This window comes from Arabidopsis lyrata (genome assembly GCF_000004255.2).
Source record: "Arabidopsis lyrata subsp. lyrata unplaced genomic scaffold ARALYscaffold_5, whole genome shotgun sequence".
NCBI lineage: Eukaryota > Viridiplantae > Streptophyta > Magnoliopsida > Brassicales > Brassicaceae > Arabidopsis > Arabidopsis lyrata.
Window position 1 is genome coordinate 2,641,398 of NW_003302551.1, and position 24,127 is coordinate 2,665,524.

The following is a 24,127-nucleotide window of genomic DNA, read 5'->3' on the forward strand; positions in this document are numbered from 1 at the left end:
TGCATGTCTCATGTCTGTCTCCATGACCTTCCTATATTGTTTCTGTTGATTATGAATTTTCAATAACACTAAGTTAAACCAATTAGATGTGAATTGGTTATGGTCTGGTACAAAGATCTCAACCGGATAAGGATTGAAAATTGGTTAAAGTGATGGTCAGAGTTGGTTGGTTCTGTTGAACCAGGAAGAAAGGTAGAGCCTTTGGACAATTTGAAGAATCTGGCAAAGCTCTGCTTTTCCACATTCGTTTCAAACGCCGCCGCCGCCGTTATGAGTCAGAAACAACGAGGGCCTCTCGTTTAGAAGAAGAGAGAGAAAAACATCTTATCTTTGTGACTTTCGGTGGTGTGTGTGATGTTGTTGTCAGCCATGGCGAAGAAAGATCAACGATCTCTCTCTTTTTCCTTCTTATGTGTCTATCTTCGGACTTCGAACAGAGTCTCTCTGAAACGAAGCAGCGACTCTTGAAACTCCATTGGAAAAACTTTTTGTCCTGTTTTGATATTCATGGCTTTACCTTGGTACTTAAAGACTGGAGTTTTAATGTCTCCTCCGGCCGCCGGATTTAGTCTTCCAGGCAGTCTTATGAAGTTGGACAGTGGCTTTGCCGTTCCGAAAAAGTTACAGAATATTCGTAAAGGTGATCGGGAAAGATTGAGAATCCAAGCTGTTTTCAGCTTTCCTCCAAGAAACGGTCAAGCCGAGAAGCGGAAACAGCTCAAACAGGAACTTCTTGAAGCCATTGAGCCTCTTGAACGTGGTGCCACTGCCACGCCTGATGATCAGCTTCGGATTGATCAGGTTCTTGATTTCTCTTCCTGTGGGAACCATTCTTGAGAACAGTTTTGGAAAACTAGGGTCTAGAGAATGTGACTGAGAGACTAATCTTAGTGATTGTTGTTTTGAGTCGTGACAGTTAGCACGTAAAGTGGAAGCAGTAAACCCAACCAATGAGCCTCTCAAGTCTGATTTAATCAATGGGAAATGGGAGCTCATTTATACAACATCTGCTGCGATTTTGCAAGCAAAGGTTAGAACTTGTGTTGTTGTTGTGTATATCTTTTTTCTTTTGCCTTGTTGTGTCATTTTCTCTGTCTCTTTGACAATGTAACAGAAACCAAGGTTCTTAAGATCAATAACAAACTACCAATGTATCAATATGGATACACTAAAGGTGCAAAGAATGGAGACTTGGCCTTTCTATAACTCGGTAATGTTTCAAACCGCTGAATCCTCTTTTTGTACCATTTTCACAAGTAGGTTTGCATTGTGTTAGACCATATACAAAGCTCATTTTTCTGTGATGTGGAAACCTATTGATTGCTATAAAATGTTCAAAATGTACAAAAGTTTGTGACTTTGTCACATATATGTATGATCACGTTCCATTGTGGCAGACTAGGCAAGAACAAAGGACTATATGTATAATACCAAAAGTAATATTCCTTTGGCAGAGTTTGTAAAATGAGACTCATATATTATAGCAAACTACAATGTTTTCCTAGGTAACTGGAGATTTGACACCCCTCAATTCGAAGAAGGTTGCTGTGAAACTCCAAGTGTTTAAAATTCTCGGTTTTGTAAGTATACCAAAAGTCTTGCTGCTATAAGAGAACCTCTACAGTAGAAGCTCTACTTATACACCTTATATGCTTCTTTTGCTGATTAGTGTTTGTTGTGTAGATTCCTGTAAAAGCACCTGATAGCGCCCGCGGTGAACTAGAGATTACTTATGTGGACGAGGAACTACGGTCAGTAGTGATTTGAATGATAGTTTTCACTCCTATGGAAGTGACAACCAAAAACGTTTGAATCTTAAAACAATGTTCTTTTTTTACAGGATATCAAGGGGCAAAGGCAACTTGTTGTTTATATTGAAGATGTTCGATCCCACTTATCGAATCCCTCTCTGATCGAAAAAATGGCTCCGAGCCATCGTACATACCTTATACTCTTCATATGTAATCTAACATAAAATCTAATAAGAGAGAATAAAAAGACAAGCTTTTATAAACGTTTCAACTTGTTCTGATCGACATTGCACAATATCAGATAAAATGCTCAAAAATTGAGGAAGCTCAAGGCGATACTCCAGTAGTCCAGTTTCAAAGGGACTCCATTGATGTTGTTTGTTGCTTGCTGCTTCTTGAGATAATAATACAGACAATTTAGATCATCCTTTTCAAAGTTTTGTGACACTAGCATTTGCATCTAACTGGTTTGGTTTTAACTCACCAACCTTGCTCGCTATTAATAACTTTTTTTTTATGTTAATAACCAAGACTTTAATTTTGATTTTGACAACTTTTGGTATTATGTCACCTAATTAGAATTCACTAGTTGTTCTGCTTTAGAATCTTAACAGAATCTAAAACTCTTGAATAAGACTTGAATACAAATGTGCAAGTTAAGTAATTCACCTTTGGAATCTTAACAAAATCTAAAACTCAAGCATACCTCTGAGTTATGGTAGATGGTGACATGGTGTGTAGGGTCAACCACACCTCACTGTACTGATGATGTCTGATGGACCCTCTCTCACACACACATGCACATAATTTTACATAATCTTAATACATACAATCTCTGTATATAATAATAAATTCTTCTGTCTTCAAAGTTTCAGAACAAGGTTCCTATCTCTCATTCAACGGTCATTAACTCATTATTCACTCCAACCCCGCTCCTCTTCTTCTTCTTCCAAACATGTCTCAGAAGCCAAAGCATATGTCTTTAGTTATGGCTTCACTTGTAACTCTTTATCTTTTGGCCACTTTATTATCTTCAGCAGAGTCCAAGACTTACTGGGGTGATGTGACAGCTCTCAAAGAGTTGAAAAACTCAGTAGATGCCAAATCGATGCGTCCAGGCTCTTGTCTGAGTACCTGGGACTTCTCCGTCGATCCCTGCGACAGTGTCTTCAGCGACACATTCACTTGCGGGCTCCGCTGCGTATCGGGTCGGGTCACGGAGCTTAGTTTTGACCAGGCCGGTTACTCCGGCTCCCTCTCCTCCTTCTCCTTCAACCTCCCTTATCTCCACACCCTCGATCTCTCCGGCAACTACTTCTCCGGTCCACTCCCCGACTCGCTCTCCAATCTCACTCATCTCACCCGCCTCGCCCTCTCCGCAAACTCCTTCTCAGGATCCATACCCGATTCTCTCGGGTCGTTGTCGCTTCTCGAGGAGCTCCTCCTCGACGGAAACCGTCTCGACGGCTCTGTTCCGGTGAGTTTCAACGGTCTTTCCAACCTAAAACGGCTAGAGATCCAGGTCAACAACATCTCCGGCGAGTTCCCCGATCTGAACTCACTCAAAAACCTGTATTTCCTCGACGCTAGCGATAACCGCATCTCGGGTCGGATCCCGTCATCGTTACCGGAATCTCTAGTCCAAATCTCCATGCGAAACAACCTCATCCATGGAACCATCCCTCAAAGCTTCAAACTTTTCAACTCTCTCCAAGTGATTGATCTTACCCACAACAAACTCAGCGGCTCAATCCCATCCTTCATCTTCACTCATCAGTCTCTACAGCAGCTAACACTGTCCTTCAATGGCTTCACCTCTTTAGATTCACCGTACTATTCCCCCTTGAGTCTCCCCAGCGAGCTCATATCCATCGATCTCAGCAACAACCGGATCCAAGGCGTGTTACCTCTGTTCTTGGGTTTATTACCAAAGCTCTCAGCTTTGTCCTTGGAGAACAACAACTTCTTTGGTATGATTCCGACCCAATATGTTTGGAAAACCGTATCGTCCGGATCCGAGTTCGCCGGGTTTCAGAGACTCTTACTAGGCGGGAATTTCTTATTCGGTGTCGTACCGGGTCCTTTGATGGCCCTCAAGCCTGGCTCAACGAACTTGCAGCTCGCCGGAAACTGCTTCTCGTGGTGTCCGGCGACTTTGTTCTTCTGCCAAGGGCAAGAGCAGAGATCTCCTACGGAATGCAGAAAGTTTAGCCGTCTTATTCCATGATCTTCTCGTTTCTTGTTTTATTACATTCTCTTTATCTTTTTTTGTTTCCGCTTTCCATTATGGTTGATCCACATCGATATATGGGGCAGAGAAATCAAGAACAAAATCTAATGAGAGGGAAAAAGATAAGAGATGAGCTTTTGTTAATATTTCAACTTGTTCTGATCTGATCGACAGTGAAAGCTCAGAACTTTGAATTGGCAAGAGAAATCAGAAAAGGACTCACCATGTCCCTCTGTTTATTCTAGATCACAATAAAAAAATTTGTTTTTTTTTCCATCTTTCTTGGTGTGTGTTCAAACGACGCCGTCCGAAGCTGGTGCGACACAGACCTCTCGTTTCGGATGGGTTTCATCGCTCTGCAATCTTGGAGCAGAGGAGCTTCAACTTCTCTTCACCTCCTTCGTCCAGGTAGGTAAGTTCGGTTCCTAAGTCCGTATAATCATATTATGTGTATTCGATAATAACTCTTTTTTGGTTGAATTGTGCTTACTTGATCAGTTGGCTCCAATCCTAAGCTATATGATGCTCCACTAGTACAAGCAGTTACTGTAAGATTCTGCCTCTTCTTGGTCCGAATAAAATCTACTAACAGATATGATCTAATTGTCTGATTATTATATTCAGGGTTTTAAGTTTGATGTAAGAGCCTCTTCGAGTCGTAAATCACTTAAGAAACTCAGAAGAGAGTCTCAACAAGGTAAAGACATAACCACAAGAAATGTTACAGAAGAAGAAGTTTCTTCTCCAAGATTTGAAGAAGCTCAAGTTGATACTCTAACTTCAAAGGATTCTACTGGTGCTGTTGTTGTTGCTGCTCCTCGAGACAAAGTGCTTCAGGCGTGTACTGTAACTTCTGGTTTAATGGCTGCACTAGGTCTGATCATCAGAAAGGTGAATCCTTTTGAAAGTTTTGGTTTTGTTTATTCTATCATTTGCATCTTACTGATTTGGTTTCTACTCGCAGGCGTCTCATGTTGCTTCGACTGAAGGATTACCAGTTCCTGACTGCTCGATAGTTGTACCATGTAACATCTCTAAAAATCTGATTATGTGGTGTACTAATCGTTTGAGAGAATCATTAAACAAAACTGGATTTTGTATTGTCTGATCTTTCTTGCAGTTGGGTTTGAAACTTGGCATCTCGGTTTAATTGCTGGAATCGTTGTGTTTATATCATCAAGTAGGTTCTTGCTACTGAAATCTTGGCCAGATTTTGCTGATTCTAGTGAAGCAGCAAACCGACAGGTCAAAACATTACACATTACATAGATTTATACGATTCTCTAAACTCCACTTATCAGCCTTTGGTGTTCACTACTTGCAGATTCTTACTTCTCTCGAACCTCTAGATTACCTTGTTGTTGCTATGTTACCTGGAATAAGTGAGGTAACAATTAACAATCACAATAAACACACAGAAAGTGTTTCCTTTAAAAATTTTGGTTCACTGGTTTGTATCACACAGGAAATGCTCTTTAGAGGTGCATTAATGCCTTTGCTCGGAACCAATTGGAACGGTATTGTAGCGGTTGGACTCATTTTCGGTTTACTTCATCTTGGGAGTGGAAGAAAGTATTCTTTTGCAGTTTGGTAAGCCATTTTTACTGAACATTATGGTACCTCAATGATGATGAGAATCACCATGATCATTTCTCTCATTGCATTCACATGTTCTTGCATTTCTTTATCGCATTTCCGGGATTTACCTATTAAGTTCTGTTGCTGTTTCTTGAAATTTTCAGGGCGTCGATTGTCGGTATAATCTACGGTTATGCAGCTGTTTTGTCGTCAAGTCTTCTTGTTCCGATGGCCTCGCACGCGCTCAACAATTTGGTGGGAGGTCTGTTGTGGCGACATAGTTCCAAGATCAAGTCAATGGAGTGAAACAAACAAAATTTACAAAGGGGCTGAATTGAAAAGTATACAATTTAAATGGGTGATTTTGTCAAATATCTATAGTAGAGGGTGGTTATTGTAATTTTTAAGGTTAATCTACCAACGTCTGACACAAAGGACAAAGTGAAAATTGGATCTCTCACAATTAATGAAGTGAAAAGTGAAAAACAAATCATAAAATTTCTTGTTTTATTTCTTAAATGAAAGTACTGTTCCATGAAAATTATCAATTATAATTGGTTTAATTAAGTTTTTTTTAATTACTGTTAATGTTATGTATTACTAAACATTTTTAATGAATTAATTGAAGAATAATGTTACTGGAAAAAGAAGTGTTTTTTTTTTTTTCTGGTCAAAAAAGTCAGACGAGAACAGAGAAACGTGAACAATGGAGAGACAGAGACGTCTCTTCTCTTCTGCGAAGTGTGAATTTTTTAAAGTTTCTATTTTTCTAAATTCCAAAATCGATAAATCAAGTTTCTTTCTTTTATTGAAATTTGCACACTTTACCTTGACATTAAAGCAACAAGCTTTGGAACAAACAAAAAATCTCAAAAACCCAGAAATCGAGTGGGAGAAGAGAGAGAGCTGATATGCTACAATAGAAATGGCGAGTGGATGTGCTATACATGGTGGTTGTCCCAGCGATTACGTCGCCGTCGCAATTTCAGTAATCTGCTTCTTCGTGTATGTGTTCCTTCTTCTTCTATTTGAGCTCGTTTCATCACTTAAAAATCCCATTTTTTCTCTAAGTTGTGAAGATCTGGATTTTTCATTTACTGGGTTTGCTTGTTGACTCTTGACTTGAGTCGTCCTCGACGAAAAAATCTCGAATTTTGGGGTTTTGAATGTTCGTACGATGTCTCTCTTTGCTGTTTAATTCTTTGTCTTGTAGGTGTTTGATGTTATGCCACAAAGGATCTGTCTTTTGTTTCGTTTCAGTTTCTTTTGCTGAGAATTTAGATGTTTTCATATTCTTGATAGCAAGATTCATATACTTATGTCCAAAATCAATCAATGAACTTAGATTTGAAATTCAAAAGCTTGATTTGAGTGAATTAACTTCCAAGTAGCTCAATTTCTCTACTAGTTGATTCTATCTGATGGATTTCACTTTGTTTATTAGGCTTTTATCGCGCTCGGTCTTACCTTGTTTGATTCACAAGGCTCCTCGTACTAACAGTAGCAGTTTCTGGATCCCTGTTATTCAAGTTATCGCCAGCTTCAACCTTCTGTTCTCAATTATGGTTAAGACTACTTCCATTGCTCTTAAGAATCACTTCATTTGTTGAGTTTCTACACTAATATTTCCTTAATGTTTAATTTTTCAGATGTCAGTTAATTTACTTCGATTCAGGACGAAACATTGGTGGCGATATTGCTATCTTTGGGCAGGTTTGTTTGGAAACCATGATTACTCATCTTCGTAAACAAATCGATAGTTAGATCAATAAGTCTTGTATAATTTAATCAATGTAATGTTTGGTTTCAGTGTGGATTGAAGGACCACTTGGATTTGGTTTGCTGATGGGCTGCCGTATAACTCAGGCATTTCAACTATACTTCATATTTGTCAAGTAAGGTTCAATTTTGATCAAAATGTTTTCAATTATCGGGGATATTGGATTCCCAATTCTGTCTCTATTGATATAATTGTGTTTCATGCTGTTTGGTTGCTATATATTCTTTGCAATGTAGGAAACGTCTACCACCCATAAAATCATACATTTTCCTCCCCCTTGTTTTGTTGCCATGGATCTTCGGAGCTGCAAGTAAGAATTGTTCTGAACTTTGTATGTACGGAGCAGTTCTTGGTTTCTCTTGTTTTGGATAATAACTCAAAGCTTTTGAATTTGCATTCAGTTATCCACGCAACAAAGCCTCTCAATGATAAATGCCACATGCGTCTTCAATGGACTTTCCCAGTTGCAGGCCTTCATGCTCTCTATGTCCTTGCTTTAATTGCATTCACAAGAGCAGTTCGACATGTAGAGTTTCGTTTTGATGAGCTTAGAGATCTCTGGAAAGGAATTCTCGTCTCAGCCACTTCAATCATTATATGGGTAACAGCGTTTGTGTTGAATGAGATTCATGAAGAGATCTCCTGGCTTCAGGTTGCTTCAAGATTTGTGCTTCTAGTCACGGTATGAAGCTAATACCAGGACTGTTCTTTATATTTGTAGTTGGAAAACCTTTTAACAGACTACTGAGTTGATTCTTCTTTCAGGGTGGGATTCTCGTCGTTGTCTTCTTTTCCATCTCGAGTAATCAACCTCTTCTTTCACAAATCAGCTTGAAGAAAAGAGAACACTTTGAGTTTCAAAGAATGGGTCAAGCTCTAGGCATTCCCGATAGCGGCTTATTATTCCGAAAGGAGGAATATCGACCTGTTGATCCAAACGAACCACTCGATAAGCTTCTTCTCAATAAAAGATTTCGCCAATCGTTTATGGAATTTGCTGATAGGTACTCTATTTGACGACTGACCTCATTTTTATCCCGGTTTCGCCATTTATTTAAAGTGAATCGTTATATGATGTTAGCTGCTATGCTGGAGAAACATTGCATTTTTTTGAAGAAGTGTATGAACATGGAAAAATCCCGGTAGATGATTCGATAAGAAGAATCTACATGGCTCGACATATCATGGAGAAGTTCATTGTCTCAGGTTTATTATTTACCCATCTTCTTTCTTCGTCGTAAACCCGTCTCAGGTGTTCTCTCTATAAATCTAACTAGTAATTCCTTAAATGCAGGAGCGGAAATGGAAGTAAACTTATCTCATAAAACCCGACAAGAGATCTTAACCACTCAAGATCTAACTCACTCTGATCTATTCAAGAACGCATTAAACGAAGTGATGCAATTGATCAAGATGGTAAAATAACATGTCTCTTTCACTCTCTTACGCCTTCAAGAAGCTTAATTCTCTTGATTCTCATTTTCTATGCGCTCATTTTTGTAATGAATTTGAAGAACTTGGTGAGAGATTACTGGACATCAATATACTTCATCAAGTTCAAAGAAGAAGAAAGCTGCGACGAGGCAATGCAAAAGGAAGGATGGAGTTTTTCGTCTCCAAGACTGAGTTCAGTTCAAGGCTCTGATGATCCTTTCTATCAAGAACATATGTCAAAGAGTTCCAGATGCAGTAGTCCCGGTTAAGGAGTCTAAACCGGTACTAGACCAGAACGAAAAACCAATGTTCATAGCAATCCAATCCATATAATCTTCTTCACATTTCTTGTACATGTCCTCTTCTTACTCTTTTTATTATACCAAACTGTAAGAGAAAGTGTATGGTTCGGATTTGTATACAGGAAGATAAAAACTATGGAACCATACTAATTAATTTCTGGGAAATTTTTTTACGTACATTACAACCTCTATAAATTAATACGCGATAAACTAATTTTTTATAAATTAATAAAAAATTTAGGTCTCGAATTGGGATCATTGTAAAAAATAACATAAATCGATAAAATAATAAAATAATAACTTTTTTGAAAATCATACGTAAACATGATCTCAATTCTCATCAATAACATAAATTAATAATTTTATAAACTTATAAATATATATGTATATATATATATATATTATATGTAAAAGTATTTAGTGAAATATGACTCTAGTGTTGTTTATTTTTCTTGAATTTGTATTAATTCTTGGTTAAGTTCATTTCTAATATTTTTACTACATAGATATAAGTTTGTGTTGTTTTCTAAACTTAATACTCCCTCCGTTTCAGTTTAGTTGTCGTTTTAAGATTTAAATTTTGTTTCATAATAGTTGTCGTTTTAGGTTTTCAATGCAAATGTTTGGTGAAAATCCAGTTTTATCCCTACAGTTTTAATGTTTTGGCCAATGAAATTTTTTATAAAATATATTAATAAAGTGTAAAACAGAAAATTTAATGCTTTCTTAATTTGTGTGAAAAAACCTTAAACGACAACTAAAACGAAACGGAGGGAGTACTCCTTTTGTTTCACTAAGAGTGTCATTGTAAAATTTTATTTTTGTTTCACAAAGAGTGTCATTCTACAATTTCAATGTTATTTTTACACTAAATTTTCTAATTTACCCCTTGAGTCAAAGCTACTTTCCACTGACTTTAAATCATTAGTTACTTATTAAATAAAGGCATATATGTATAATACAATGTTTTTTTAATTTGTGTGAAATGTGTCAAAATGACACTCTTTGGTGAAAAGGAGAGAGTAATTAATTTTCTATTTTATAATGAAAAAAACTACTTTTGAGATTAAAAAAAAATGTCAATCTCGTGAGCAAGTGAAGTTGGCGCATAAGTTGTACCTGGGACCGACGGTCCATAATTGGTACGATCGATCGGTCCACCTTCAAATGAGATTTTAAAGTTTTAAGAACGACGCATAATATGATCCATGTTTAATTATCTGATTTATGCTTTCATGAATCCTTGAGATTTTCATGTGTCCAATGTTTTTTTTATCTCCTTATTGCTTTTTTTTTTCTTTTACTTAATTTATTGAAAACAATAAAACTTTCATTTTGTATTAGCACTTTTACAAAATTTGTAATGTTTTTTTTTTGGTTTTTGTGGATTCGATCCTAATTAAAGTGTTACACTATATTACCCCTAAAGTTTTTAATGATGCGTTAATCACTATATTTTATAATAATTAGTAGAATATTTTAAAATATCACCAAAATAAACTATATATTAAATATTAGTGTACTTTTTAGAGTAAATATAATAAATGTCTTAATATATCTTTAAAAATTAATTTGAAGTATTTTATGTGATAAGAATATTAAATTTTGTTTTTAATTTTTGTAAAATAGTTATTTTAATACTTTTAGCTATTTTTGTTGGTTTTGTATATCTACGGATATTATCTAAATATTTCAACATTTCGGATAATTTGATCCGGTGGAGATAAAATAGAACCATTTTCTACTACACAATGGAAAGTTGAAAGAAAAAGAAAACAAATTATATGTGTAGGTAAAGAGTCTTGTCAGAGAATGAAAAAAAAAGGTTTAAATTAATGTTTCATTATTAATTTATTATGGTGAATCTGTCCCAAATATTAGTGGTTCTCATCTCACAATATATAAAGATTAATTCCCAAAGAAGATTTTTAACATTAAAACCCTTGTTTAAAAAATGGCTAGACGTTAGTCGGGCGTTCGGTATGGATCTAGCGATTAATTGAAAAATCAGATTGAAATTGGGGATTAATTGAGGATTAGTTTTAGGGTTATTTTAATATTTTTAAAACATATTAATCTAATGTTTTTTTTCATAATTGCAGAAAACACATAAAATTGTCTTTTTGAGATAAATTTTATGATTTTTATTAAAGTTTGAACATAAGTTATTATAAAACATCACAAACTCTCAATTTAAATGATTGAATAACAAAAATAAAAAGGTTTTTTATACTTGGAATCTAAAAATAATCCGGATATATAAAATTAGGCGGAGAGTTATCGGATTAGGCGGAAAGTAATCGGATTAGGCGGAGAATAATCGGAAAACTGATTTCTTTAGGGGATTAGTCATTAATCGAGACAGATAGAATAGACCTAGTGATTAAGCGGAGAGTAATTGGACTAAACGGAGATTTTTAGAACAGGGATTAAAACCAAAATAAATAAATAAATTTTGCTGAAAGGTTTGGTCAAATATATATGGCAATTATTGGGTGTTGTCGCTTGCAACTCCTGATGATGTTGTTCCCAAGATAGTTTATAAAATTGAAGAGAAACTTTATCATTTTATCTTTCACCTAATTATATAATTTCAATATATTTTTTTTTTGGTTTTTATCATGTGGGAAATTCTCTAAATAAAAATTACATATGTTTTATGTTCCAAAACTATCATACATTTAAATTTTCGAAAATGCTACAAACTTCTATAAAAAAAAAAAGAGGTTTCCACCCAAAATTTTTCTTAGATCATGTGATTTATCTGGAAGGTCCGTAACTCAAAGGTTTTTGAGAACAAGGACACCCATCCTGCCGACACGTTTTAGCTTGCCTCGAATGAAGCAGAATCTTTTCGAGTAGCACGAGCACGCGAAACGATCGCAATCCCCAAGTATCCCATCGTTCCACAAAGCCAGTCCCAGCCGACTCTCGAGTTCGCCAGGTAGATGGGTCTTGGGTGGATATTTTCACTCTAAGTGGTATTGGTTGGATTGTTAGAGCAGATCAAAATATGATTCATTTGGGTTTAAAGAGCTTTCGTAAATATTTATCCCCGCTTCTCGCAGAGTTTGAGTCTCTCCTTTGAGCAATGAGATCTCTTATTTCACTTTCTATATTTGACGTTGCTTTTGAGACATATTGCATAGAGTTAACTCAGGGTTTAGACACTCCCGATGAGTGGCCTGCTTTTTCGTCAGAGTTAGAAGATTTTAGTTCTTTGAAATTATTTTTTCCCTTTTAGTTTATCTTTTATTCCACGTTGTAACAATACCGTACTGACTGCCTTGCAAAGAATGCACGAACACGTAGTGCTATCTTTTCCCATATAAGCTCTGTAACTCCATATTGATTTTCTTCAGAAGAAAACCGTTCAATTTTAACTTGAATGAATGAACTATTGTTGCTGTAAACAAAAATTAAAAAAAAAGGTTTTAGAGAGTTCGCAAATAGCCCTTAAAATGTTTATTTCCTTTAATTTTCTGTTTTGATTATTATTTCTACTTGAGAAAATACCAAAATGTCATTAGCAAAACTATATATATATATATATGTATATATATATATATATATGTATATACTATAGATATATACCACAATGCACGTTTAATATTCTTGTAGATAAAGCCACCACTTCCACTTTATATTAGCCAGGTTGGTATTGCTTCTAAGCATAAAGAATAAGTTTATAAGGTTACCGTAGAATGAGCTGGACAGTTTATTTTTCACCCTCATACCAAAAGATAACTTTAACACAAAACTAACATCTTCCACTCTCATGTTTCGATTAGTTGCGGTGATTAAGGCGGACAAATCTGTTTGCGGTTTAAACCACTTTTTTATTATCATTCATAAACTATAATATGGAATAGTATAAATTATAAAAATTATACCAAATCAACAACAAACGTATGATGGACCGTTTTACGTAGAAATAAACATAATCTGCGACGATTTATTGTCCGTTTTGAAAAATATTACTTCCTTTGTCCCAATATATAAGATATTTTAGACTTTTTTATTTGTTCCATTATATAAGATTGTCTCTAACTTCAATGCATAATTTATATTAGTTTAATAGTTTTTAATTATTTTAATTATGCAATATCTTCTTCTATAGGTTGAATTTTCATAAATGAAAAAACATTTATTATTTCTTAATTTCTGTGTTTTTACTCCAAACATCTAATCTACTTAACATTTTTGAAGTACAAATTTGCTCAAAGCCAATCGGGTCGGGTTTTTTAAAAGATTTTGACCCGATTAGATTTTTGGATCCGACTCACTGGCCAATCAAAACTCTCGGATTCTTTTAAATGCGACTTTCCAAAAAAAAAATCAACTAATTCGACTAAATATCCTCTTAATTACATTCCTAATCTAACAAATCCTAACAATGGAATCTCTTCCACAAATTTTGACTATTATTATGTATAATCTATTTTGGTAAGATTTTTTCTACAATAATTACAACATTAATTATACGATTATAACAACTAAACATGGAATCCTAACAATATACTTTAATTTCTGACGATTTGTTTATCTCATTGTATCCCATTTATATGCTAAATATATTCTACAAATCTATTCAGTTTCCTAATAAAATTGAACAATATAATGTCTACATTCAATATACACAACATCAATTGGAAATGTCTAATAAATCAAACTATTTGTTCTTAATTTTGACGAATTATCTATAAAGCATATTCTATATATTATTGAATCAAAGATTTGTAAAGATATTCTATACTTTCTCAACACGAATTTCTTAAATTCTCTAACCTAAACGCCAAGAGACTATGACATCTATAAATATGTTTTCGCTAACAGAGAATTACACATCAGCACAAAGTTTACCTTTTAACACGATAAGATAAGCATTTCCAGAAATCAATGGTTGCTTCATTTTCCAATCTCAGAGATTTGACATTTGAGACCTTACAAAGCCGCATGGTGCGTCCAAGTTTAAGAACCTGCATTCATGGACAATATACTGTCAAAAAAAGGGAGACACTTGATATGGTCTAGACTGATGAGAAAGTAAGTTTCCATGTACTAAGATTTGATTCTAAACCTTTTTCTTATCAACTAACTTGATATGTTGCATGTCTTAGGAAGCAAAGTATTTTCTGGTCGAATCTAAGAATATAGAGGTAAGAGTTCGTATATCCTACTCTTTCAAACATTCTAAATGGTTCTTAATAAGTAGGAAATCTTAACTTGATGACCAGCTTTAATGCTGGTAGAAAAATATTTTTATCTACCACGTTTAATAGTTTCCACTTTCCAGTGGATGAAAATCTTTACATTCCAGAGGTGGAAGAATTCAAAACAATGTAAGCATCTGCACTAGAGGTTTGACTTATTTGTATCTCCAATTAAACTAATTTAGTTTGTCTCTTGATTCTAATTTGCAGGCTCCAAAGCAAAAAACTATCAAGAAGACTGATTGAAAAAAAAGAAATCAAAGAGAGAAGATCAAAAACGGTAGTAAAACCGTAGATAAAACGAAAAAATCGATAAAGAAACCTTTTAGGAATGATTGATGATGATACGAGAAGCCATTTTTGTGCAATCGGAGCTGCTTTAGCCAATCCCAATTCGCAACTGCAAATGAAAACAAAAATGGTAGGAATTTCGTTAGGGTTTTTCTCCTTCCTTTTCCTTAGATTTCTTCTTGTCGAAGAGTGGACTGTTTTGTTTGTAACATTGTTGATATGGCTTGCATTGAACCCAAGTTAGGTCACTTCCCGTGTCAGCGATGGCAAGGACTTTCGACGGAGGAGTACCGATTGAGATACTCATCAAGTATTCGCCGCCATTTGAAATCAACCCGGATTGGAGGTCGGTTTTGGTATTGAAACGGCGAGAGCGTGAGATTGAGCGGAGGAAAGTAGCGTTGAGACCGTCGGAGACGGTGTGGTGAGGGTTGTAAAGTGGAGAATGAGGAGAGTCACGGTGGATTAGCTCAACGGTTAGGTTTTCCCTGTTAGCTGAAGAAGTTGAAGCGAAGAAGATGGTTTTTGATTATGGAATTGTCGAATTATCCTCAATTCAATTTTGAAACAGTAAATCTGTGGATGTAAGATATAATCCGATCTAGAACTCACCAATCGTTGAAGAAAAACAGAAAATCGCAGTGTACAAGTGAAGGATCACTTCGAAGAAGCTGGGATTCAATGATGAACACGACCGAGAGAAAGAGTCAAAGAGACGAAGATAATTTGTTTGATTGATTATGTTTTTAGAATTGACAAAATGCCTTACATGTACCAGATTGTGTCGTCTCAACATATTGTACCAACACCATTTTATACTGCCGGTTAAATCGCCTCCAACGAACTCTCCGCCACCGTCAAAGATAGCGTCTTCCTCCATCTCTCTCTCGGAAATAACCATTAAAAAACAAGGGTCATGACGATTGCCAAACGCATCGTTTAGTATTTGTTGGGCTACGCTTTGTGATTTACATGGGCCACTTCCCACTTTCCCATTTCTATTGTAAATACTAAATACAAGATTTGCATATTAAAAATCCTATATATTCATTTCTATGGTAAATGCAAATCGAAAAACCCTATATATTCACTTCAACTGACATTCCAACTTCAATAAGGTTTTTTATTTATTTTTAATTATTTAAAAATTATAATTAAAATGTGGCATAATATTATTATTTAAATATTTATATATATAGTTATAATTTTATAATATGTTTTAATATCGGTGGTATATTAATTTTACGGGTTGGTCCAAAAATACATACTAATTTAAATATATATATATATATATATATATATATATATATATATATATATATATATATATATATATATATATATATTATGGAAACCATTTGAAAGCAAACTTTTAAATTGAGTCGAATTATATGTCTTTTAAATAAAAATATTATTAAAAAAATAACAAAATGATGTTTAATTTCACAGGACGGGATTATATGGTGAGACGGGTTTGGGTCGATATTAATAGGAGACAATATACCACGGGTGAAATCTTAGAAATAATAAATCAAAATACAATTATACAATCTTAAACACAAAACAAAACAAGTACAATTTAAAATTTTTATTTTTTAGTTACAGCATATGTAATCCGCGGTGTACAATAAAAAATATTCTATATAACAAATTTATCAGTTTATAAATAGATAAAAAAATCATATAATTAACCTGCGGTGTACCGCGGGTCATATCCTAGTAAAATGGGATAGAAAGAGTATGTTTTAGTCCGCTTTACCCACATCATTCATTCAAACTTTCAAAGCTACACTATATCAAAAAAAACTTCAACATAAAATGAGCTAATATTTTCAATCTTATATATTTTAATCTTAATAAGCTCATTCTCTCTGGTTTTAATTCTACTTACGGTCACGGATTTTCGCTATAACGTAACCTTACCATCTAGACATGAATACTCAAACTGGAATGAATTTAACAAATTTTACTCCTATTTTCAGAGAAAATAATAATAAACATGAAAAAGTATGGGGATGTCATCATAGTGGATAACTATGTCAGGACTCATGAGTAATAATCAATTTTTTTTTCTCAACTTAATAAACTATAAAAGATCCGTTGGATGGATAGATAACTTGTTCTACCACTCAAACCAAGTTTTGGATGCACACGTCTACATACACATGCATACATGCTTGAATCATCATGATATTATACTCCATTACAATCAAAACATATATGTGACATATCACATATACATACACATCCACATCCACAAACTATCAGAATTTAAGTCCGCATAAAGAGACACCGCAACTTTCTTTCTTCTTCATTCACTTCTCTCAACGCCAAATTTGCAGACTTTCCCAGGACGAAAACTAAAAAAGATCCTTTTTTTTTCTTAACAGTCAATTCTCTAACAAAACATTCTCCCATCATTCTTTCCATCTTCTATGCTCTGATCAGAAAACAGAACACAAGACAAAGAAACTCACTTTAGCTTTGTCTTTAAATTCTGATGTTCGAATTATTGTTGTTGATGATGAATCTGATGATGAATTGATGATGATGATTGTTTGATGCAGATGGGTTTTAAGAATTTTCAACCTTTTTCTTAAAAAGTAATCATTTTTATCCATTTTTCAAGTTTCTGTTGAATTCTGTGATTTTGTCTCTGATTGTGAATCTGGGTAATGATCAAACTGTGATATTAGTTAACATTTTCCCAAAATTGATTGATCTCTCTGATGGGTTTGTTTGGTCAATCTGAATTGATTTCTGGGTTTCTTGTTCTGATCATGGTTTGGTCAAAACTTTGAGTTTCCGTGTGCAGAGGAGAAGGAGAAGTCCTTTGCGTGTGACAAACAGTTTTCTTATTATCTTCCGTATCAGATCCAATCTTTCTTTAAGATTCCTTTTTTCACCTTTGTGTCCTTTATAGAATAATCATTGTTGATTCCTACTCTTCTCTTCCAAGTTTTCTTCTTTCATTCTTGGTTGATTTGATTTGATTGATTCACAGATTCTTTCTTTGTTCTTGATTTGTTAAAAAGGTTTCAACTTTTCTGGTTATTGATTATGATTTGGATCCTTACTAGTTTCTGTAGATCAAAAAGCTTAAAACTTGTTCAGAAATACTAGAGACAACAGAATTTGCAGGTAACTTTATGGGGATCTTGTTCTGTGTGTTTTCTCATCTTTCAGGCAAATCAGAGTGTGACTTTGTCTTAATTTGTGATTTGTAGATAATCTTGTGTTTATAATGGATGCTACAACTAGTGGAACTCCGGGATTACAGTATCTTAACTTACCGGAGCAACCGGTTCCGACTGCTTCTCCTCCTGTGTCACCATTTCAGAGGCCAAAACGACATTGCTTTGGTGACTCAACTCCTGGAGAGTTTCCTTTAGCAGCTAATCCGTCCATTGTCCTTCATGTTCTCACTGAATGTAGATTGGATCCTCGTGACCTCGCTAATCTCGAGGTTTTGTTTCGAAAAATGTCGGAAATGTGTACTGATATTTCGAGGATTGATTGTTCTGCTGATTTGATTGTTGTTGTTGTTGTTGTAGGCAACATGCTCGTTCTTTAGCCAGCCAGCAAACTTTGCCCCGGACATTAATCTATCACTATCGGAGCTCGCTGCTCTCGACATGTGTAATAAAAGGGTGATTTTCAAGCCGATGAATGAAGAAGAACGTCAAGAGATGAAACGTAGATGCGGTGGATCGTGGAAATTGGTCCTTCGGTTTTTGCTGGCTGGTGAAGCGTGTTGTCGAAGAGAGAAATCTCAAGCAGTTGCTGGTCCTGGTCATAGTATCGCAGTCACATCAAAAGGCGAAGTTTATACTTTCGGATATAATAACTCTGGACAGCTAGGACATGGTCATACTGAGGAACAAGCTCGAATTCAACCTGTTAGGTCATTTTCATCATCATCAAGATCTGAACAGAGAAGAAAATATATGCTCTTGGGTTGATGGAGTGTTATCGTGCTGTGCAGATCATTGCAGGGAATTCGAATCATCCAAGCAGCTGCTGGTGCTGCTCGGACAATGCTAATAAGCGATGACGGAAAAGTTTATGCGTGCGGAAAAGAATCATTTGGGGAAGCTGAATACGGAGGGCAAGGGACTCAACCAGTTACAACTCCTCAGCTTGTAACATCTTTAAAGAACATATTTGTTGTGCAAGCGGCTATCGGAAATTACTTTACCGCTGTGCTCTCCCGAGAAGGAAAGGTTTATACATTCTCGTGGGGCAACGACGGTAGACTAGGACACCAAACCGAGGCTGCGGATGTTGAGCCCCGTCCTTTGTTAGGCCCACTCGAGAATGTACCCGTTGTGCAGATTGCTGCTGGTTATTGCTACCTTCTTGCCTTAGCTTGTCAACCAAATGGAATGTGAGTTCCTTTTTAACACTTTCGACGGGTTCAACAATATTATAGGTTACAACAAATGTAGTCATATTTGTATGGTTAAATTCTTTTGACAAAAATAATTTGGATCCTAAATTTTTTGCTATGTTTCTATGGGTCATGTGCAATAGCACATTATGTAAATGCCCAACACCGGCACTGATGCGGTAGCATGCTTATTTTAGGTCTGTTTACTCGGTTGGTTGCGGTTTGGGAGGCAAACTTGGTCATGGGTCAAGAACGGATGAGAAGTATCCTCGGGTTATCGAGCAGTTTAAGATATTGAATCTTCAACCTAGGGTAGTTGCAGCGGGTGCTTGGCATGCTGCGGTGGTAGGTCAGGACGGAAGAGTGTGCACTTGGGGTTGGGGAAGATACGGATGTTTAGGGCACGGTAACGAGGAGTGTGAATCAGTCCCTAAGGTTGTAGAAGGGCTAAACCATGTCAAGGCGGTTCATGTCGCAACAGGCGATTACACTACTTTTGTGGTCTCAGACGATGGTGATGTTTATTCGTTTGGTTGCGGCGAATCCGCTAGCCTCGGTCACCATCCCTCCTTTGATGAACAGGTTAGCGATTGACTATGGCCTCTATTGTTTCTTTTGCTTACGTTATATGTTATAAACTTATAATGTGTTTTTTTTTGTCAAATATCCACAGATTTTAGCGTTTTAATCATACATTTGATATAAAAACAAAAAATGTTGTGTTTAAAAGAATGTGAGAAACGTATTTTAGCTTATAAATACAAACGCAAATGAAAACTCGAATCCTTTATGTCATTTGAGTCGTATGTTTGGTTTGATTTTGGTCCTTTTTTTGCAGGGTAATCGACATGCAAACGTGCTAAGTCCAGCGGTAGTAACATCGCTGAAACAAGCGAACGAGCGGGTGGTTCAGATTAGTCTAACGAACTCTATATATTGGAACGCTCATACGTTTGCGCTCACGGAATCGGGGAAGCTATATGCGTTTGGTGCAGGCGATCAGGGTCAGCTTGGAGCAGAGCTTGATAGGAACCGAAAAGAAAGGTGTGTACCGGAAAAAGTGGATATCGATCTCAGCTAGTGAACTTAGTGGTCTAGTTGGCAAGAACTGCGATTGACATCAAGCAAAAAAAACGCAAGAAAAATTGCGTTTGCTATTTATGTTCATAAGACTTGGAAGCTTGTACATAAAGTTAAGGAACTTGTCTTTAACATTTCATTGTATAGGTTTTAGATTATTCTAATTGTTCATTGTTCAAGTTTTAGGTTATGTTGTTAATAATTGTCAAATAATTTCATTAAATCAATTAATTGTCAGATTCAATTTCTATTTCATTTGTATAAGAAGCCTAAAAGGCTAAAACCCCAAAAAAATCCCAAAATATCTTTTTTTTTTTTCTTCTGATTTGGTTTGAGATCACTAAAAGTACCTTCTTTTTTTTTTCCATTATTGTTTGGTTTACATTAGAGTACTAAATTTTGATTTCAGAAAAATCTAAAGAATCCTATGTATCAAATTGTTTTTGCTATATTTGATAGGATTACAAGAAGCTTAATTAGGAGTAGAAGATATATGTAACTTGCATATTTCCTCAGCCGTTAATATTTTTGGCAAAACCTCAAATTGCGTTACGTTATCTTTGGACTTTGATCAAACAACTATATAAGCAAAGAGTCTCATTACACAATTCAAGAAAATAATAAATAAAGGAAAATACCCATAAAACATTTTTAAAAAAAAGTTTTTTGGGCATTACTAATAAAATAAATTTAAAATAATGGCGCGTCTTCACGTAGCTCTCCTCCTCCTCTTCATCGCTATCTCCGCCGTGATTGTATCACCTGCTGATAATGATAAACCACCGTCAACCACCACCGCCTCAGCTCCCACCGCTACAACTCCGACCGATGGCATTGGAGGTGATGTAGTAGAAGGTCCAGCTGATGACAATGCTATTGGAACAACTGACAACGACGATGCAGCTGTTACTCCAGATGATGCTGCCGGAGATGATGAAGTGGCAGTCGCCGGACCTATTGGAAGCGATTCTTCGTACGCTAACTATCCGCCACCTCAACAAGAAGCTTCCGGAAGCGGTGCCACCGTAGCTTTTGGCTTTGTCTCTGTTGTTGGTGCAATGGCTGGATCGCTCTTCTTTTTCTAGAGCTGTGATCGGCGCGTAAAAATAATATTTTGTAATGAATGTTTGAAATATTTTCTTGTAGATGTATAAAGTATTTTGACTATCCCTTCTTCGATGTAACATCGATTAAATTGGGATGATACATCTTTTACATGATTACAAGATGATTTTTTTTTTTTTGTGCATCTATAAATTTACAAAATAGCACCCTCAAATAGCCCACAAGAGATGGGCCGTACTTTTTCACAGGCCTAGCCCACCAACGTGTGAGTTAGCGCGTGTCATTCACGAGCATAAAACCTGCGAACCAGACGCGCGTGGATGCATTTCTCCATATCTTCTCGTTCGTTAGCCGATAGAAGAATTTTGCGGAGAAGCGTCAATGAAAGTCCAACGGTCAACTTTTTTCGCGGTGACCGGAAAATCGAATCTTCATCACTTTCACTCTTCTTCTCAGGTTCTCTATACTCTTCTCTGCGTCGTCAAAATAAATTAAAAATCGTTCCTTTTGTCACTTCTACGAATAACCCATTTGCAATTTCAGAAAAAAAATCTGAACTTTTTTTCTGATTTCATTGCGTTTTCACTTGATTCATTGTGTCTTAATCGATTTCAGGGAATCACCATTTCCGAGCTTGATTCACGACAGTTTTTGTCTAAATTACTTGAGAGAAAATGGGGATTACAAAGTCCTGCAACTCCAATTCAGCAGATTAGTGTTTCTTCTGTCAAAGGAATCGATAAATTCTCTTTCTTGAACAACACTCGTCCACATCTCGGAGATGAAATGTCGAAGTCAAAGCAAGATTCGTCTTTTTATATTCTTAGAGATGATCTTTTACATCCTCTTGTGAATGGTAACAAAGCTAGAAAGCTTGATGCTTTGTTACCACTTCTTGAAGATCATAAAGTGACTGATTTGGTGAGAATGTGATCACTTGCAATATTTGTCAATTGGGTTCTTTGGAAAAGGCTTAAAGATTAGAACTTTTTCTTGTGTATAGGTTACATGTGGAGGTTGTCAAAGTGCACATACAGCTGCAGTTGGTAAAAGTTTGAATCTTTAGAGAATTATAGGTTTTGATTGCAGTGTGAATCAGTTATTTGTATCTTGCAGCTGTTTCGTGTGCCGAGAGAGGTCTAAGATCACATTTGCTACTGCGTGGAGAACAGCCTGATGTTTTGACTGGTTATAACCTTGTTTCAACTATGTATGGAAATGTTCAGTATATTCCAAGATCAAGGTATGCGAATAGAGAGGAAATGTTGAGATCTCATGCTGCTATGGTGGCTGGGGAAGATGGTTCTGTCTTATGGGCTAAAGACATTGTTGAGGGGCTTGAGGCTGGATCATTTTTCGAGTTTGACAACTTCTCGTAGAAAGGTTTTGATCCTTAATGAAGGCGCTGGAGACGCTCTTGCATTACTCGGTAAAGATTGATTTTTGGATATAGTTTAGGTAGTGGACCAAATCAATGTGGAAGAACTGACCAAGATTATCGTTTATGCATAATAGTTAACAAGGGCTTTGTCATTACGCAGGTATGTTTCGGTTAGTGCAGTATTTTTCACAGGATCATTTACTCGGGAAGAAGAGGCCGGTTAAATTTGTAGTGGATGCTGGTACTGGAACAACTGCTGTGGGCTTAGGAGTTGCAGCTATGTCTTTAGGGTTAGGCTTTATTCATAAGATTTATTGAATACGCTCTGTGTCTGTTTCTTTTCCTGCTTGTCGAAGCTTTTAGCATCTTGATTAGCAGCTCACTTAAAATTCTTCTCAGGCTTCCATGGGAGATCAATGCAGTGATACTAGCTGATACATTTGAAAATTACAAAAGACATGAAGATCGCTTGATAGCAGAATTTGCGAGGCAGTTTCTTGACTCCGTCTCCTGCAGCAGCTTGGATATGAATCAAATGATCAAATGGATAGATCGCCAACACCCGAGAAAGTATGTGCATATGCAAGTTCTTCTTTTCACAATTGAAGATACACTGAAACTGATATTTTTTTTCACTCCAAGTTTGAATCTTTAGAGTGGTTTGATCTATCAATTATCTTTTTCCTTTTGTTCTTGCAGATTTGGGAAGGTCTTGGAAGGAGAAGTGGAAATGTGTCGGAAAATTGCGCAGGAGACAGGAGTTTTAGTGGATCCAATGTATACTTTAGCTGCTTGGGAGACAGCAACAGAGCTAGTGCTCGACGAGAAATCGAGCATTGTAGTGATGCTTCACACTGGAGGCACTCTAGGGATGTTTGGTCTTGCTCAAAGATACAAATCTTGCTTCACTAACTTGAAAGATTAGGATACAATTTCCAAGACTTAGAGTCAGAAATATAAAGATGGTTAGTTTTATCTTGTAACTTCAATTATTTGTTTTGGATTCGGTTTTAGCAAACCTAGAATTGAACTCTAACCAAAATAATTTCGGTTCGGTTATATTGAAATTTTGTTCGCTCAGTGTTTGGTTTGGTTTGGTTTTGTATGTACGGTTCCCGAAAAGAATCATACTTGTAGAACAAATAAGAAAATTTAAATACGTTTTTAGTTGTAGAAAATGCGAGAAACGGAAGCAAACGTGGTAAGCAAGAAGAAGTGGTAATAAGTAAATTATTATTTTTACCTGAAACAAAAAAAATAGCTAACGAAAACCAAGATTATGGTTTTTGGTCGTTGGTATTTGGGGAGTCTTCTTCTCGAACCGAGATGTTCATGTGCACGTGCGTTTGGTCACTACTTCGTGTTTAACAAAACACTTTCCTTCACTATACTAATATCCACATTAAACAATAGTATTGCTTTTTAAAGATCTTTGATTCTTATATCATTAAACCTTTTTGTATGAATTTTATTTAATGGTCTTGTGAATGTGTAATGTACCCTCCTCCTTGGACTCGCGAAAATAATGTATCCTTAAGTCTTTTTTTTTTTAATTTTTTTTTTTTTTTTGGTGCAACCAAAGAGTTACGTCTCTAGCTAACTTTTAACCAAAAATAGTAAGTCTCGAACTAG

The 24,127-nt window shown here is 35.8% G+C and overlaps 7 protein-coding genes and 1 long non-coding RNA gene across 10 annotated transcripts; 7 read left to right on the forward strand and 1 right to left on the reverse strand.

The window, feature by feature from the left end:
• Window positions 1-183: 183 nt before the first annotated feature.
• On the forward strand, window positions 184-2,014 carry LOC9311371 (probable plastid-lipid-associated protein 5, chloroplastic). Its single transcript, XM_021024630.1, has 6 exons — window positions 184-801; window positions 917-1,030; window positions 1,115-1,210; window positions 1,506-1,580; window positions 1,684-1,751; window positions 1,841-2,014. Exons 1-6 carry the CDS (start codon window positions 508-510, stop codon window positions 1,911-1,913), a joined length of 720 nt encoding a protein of 239 aa, XP_020880289.1. The 5' UTR covers window positions 184-507; the 3' UTR covers window positions 1,914-2,014.
• Window positions 2,015-2,378: 364 nt separating this feature from the next.
• On the forward strand, window positions 2,379-4,125 carry LOC9311372 (leucine-rich repeat receptor protein kinase EMS1). Its single transcript, XM_002875258.2, has one exon. The coding sequence runs from the start codon at window positions 2,707-2,709 to the stop codon at window positions 3,976-3,978; it is 1,272 nt and encodes a 423-aa protein (XP_002875304.2). The 5' UTR covers window positions 2,379-2,706; the 3' UTR covers window positions 3,979-4,125.
• Window positions 4,126-4,164: 39 nt separating this feature from the next.
• LOC9311373 lies at window positions 4,165-6,049 on the forward strand. The gene is made up of 8 exons (XM_021024976.1): window positions 4,165-4,389; window positions 4,480-4,529; window positions 4,606-4,872; window positions 4,946-5,006; window positions 5,102-5,226; window positions 5,306-5,368; window positions 5,447-5,571; window positions 5,724-6,049. The coding sequence occupies exons 1-8, from the start codon at window positions 4,323-4,325 to the stop codon at window positions 5,863-5,865; spliced, it is 900 nt and encodes a 299-aa protein (XP_020880635.1). The 5' UTR covers window positions 4,165-4,322; the 3' UTR covers window positions 5,866-6,049.
• A 134-nt stretch (window positions 6,050-6,183) lies between these two features.
• Window positions 6,184-9,254, forward strand: LOC9311374 (regulator of G-protein signaling 1). Its single transcript, XM_021024975.1, has 10 exons — window positions 6,184-6,564; window positions 7,004-7,124; window positions 7,209-7,272; window positions 7,370-7,454; window positions 7,576-7,649; window positions 7,741-8,021; window positions 8,105-8,343; window positions 8,421-8,545; window positions 8,634-8,755; window positions 8,854-9,254. The coding sequence occupies exons 1-10, from the start codon at window positions 6,485-6,487 to the stop codon at window positions 9,040-9,042; spliced, it is 1,380 nt and encodes a 459-aa protein (XP_020880634.1). The 5' UTR covers window positions 6,184-6,484; the 3' UTR covers window positions 9,043-9,254.
• Window positions 9,255-13,361: 4,107 nt separating this feature from the next.
• LOC9311375 lies at window positions 13,362-15,436 on the reverse strand. 2 transcript variants are annotated; one of them, XR_002332025.1, is made up of 4 exons: window positions 15,349-15,436; window positions 15,192-15,250; window positions 14,611-15,074; window positions 13,362-14,054 (listed from the first exon to the last, which is right to left on the reverse strand). It is a non-coding gene; the product is annotated as an uncharacterized LOC9311375 (long non-coding RNA). The 2 variants fall into 2 exon arrangements; XR_002332024.1 differs by having other exon boundaries at window positions 15,192-15,436.
• Window positions 15,437-16,820: 1,384 nt separating this feature from the next.
• LOC9313014 (ultraviolet-B receptor UVR8) lies at window positions 16,821-20,299 on the forward strand. 2 transcript variants are annotated; one of them, XM_021025318.1, is made up of 7 exons: window positions 16,821-17,182; window positions 17,660-17,720; window positions 17,807-18,045; window positions 18,134-18,483; window positions 18,565-18,966; window positions 19,167-19,551; window positions 19,808-20,299. In XM_021025318.1, exons 3-7 carry the CDS (start codon window positions 17,824-17,826, stop codon window positions 20,048-20,050), a joined length of 1,602 nt encoding a protein of 533 aa, XP_020880977.1. In that variant the 5' UTR covers window positions 16,821-17,182; window positions 17,660-17,720; window positions 17,807-17,823; the 3' UTR covers window positions 20,051-20,299. The 2 variants fall into 2 exon arrangements, with proteins under 2 accessions (XP_020880977.1, XP_020880978.1); XM_021025319.1 differs by having other exon boundaries at window positions 17,669-17,720.
• Window positions 20,300-20,665: 366 nt separating this feature from the next.
• LOC9311376 (anther-specific protein BCP1) lies at window positions 20,666-21,290 on the forward strand. Its single transcript, XM_021026773.1, has one exon. It carries the CDS (start codon window positions 20,748-20,750, stop codon window positions 21,132-21,134), a length of 387 nt encoding a protein of 128 aa, XP_020882432.1. The 5' UTR covers window positions 20,666-20,747; the 3' UTR covers window positions 21,135-21,290.
• A 77-nt stretch (window positions 21,291-21,367) lies between these two features.
• LOC9311377 (D-cysteine desulfhydrase 2, mitochondrial) lies at window positions 21,368-23,673 on the forward strand. The gene is given in 8 exon segments (XM_021026772.1): window positions 21,368-21,570; window positions 21,730-22,035; window positions 22,118-22,160; window positions 22,231-22,450; window positions 22,452-22,543; window positions 22,656-22,785; window positions 22,895-23,065; window positions 23,195-23,673. Coding segments are annotated over 8 exon segments (1,263 nt in total). The 5' UTR covers window positions 21,368-21,495; the 3' UTR covers window positions 23,421-23,673.
• The last annotated feature ends 454 nt before the right edge of the window (window positions 23,674-24,127 follow it).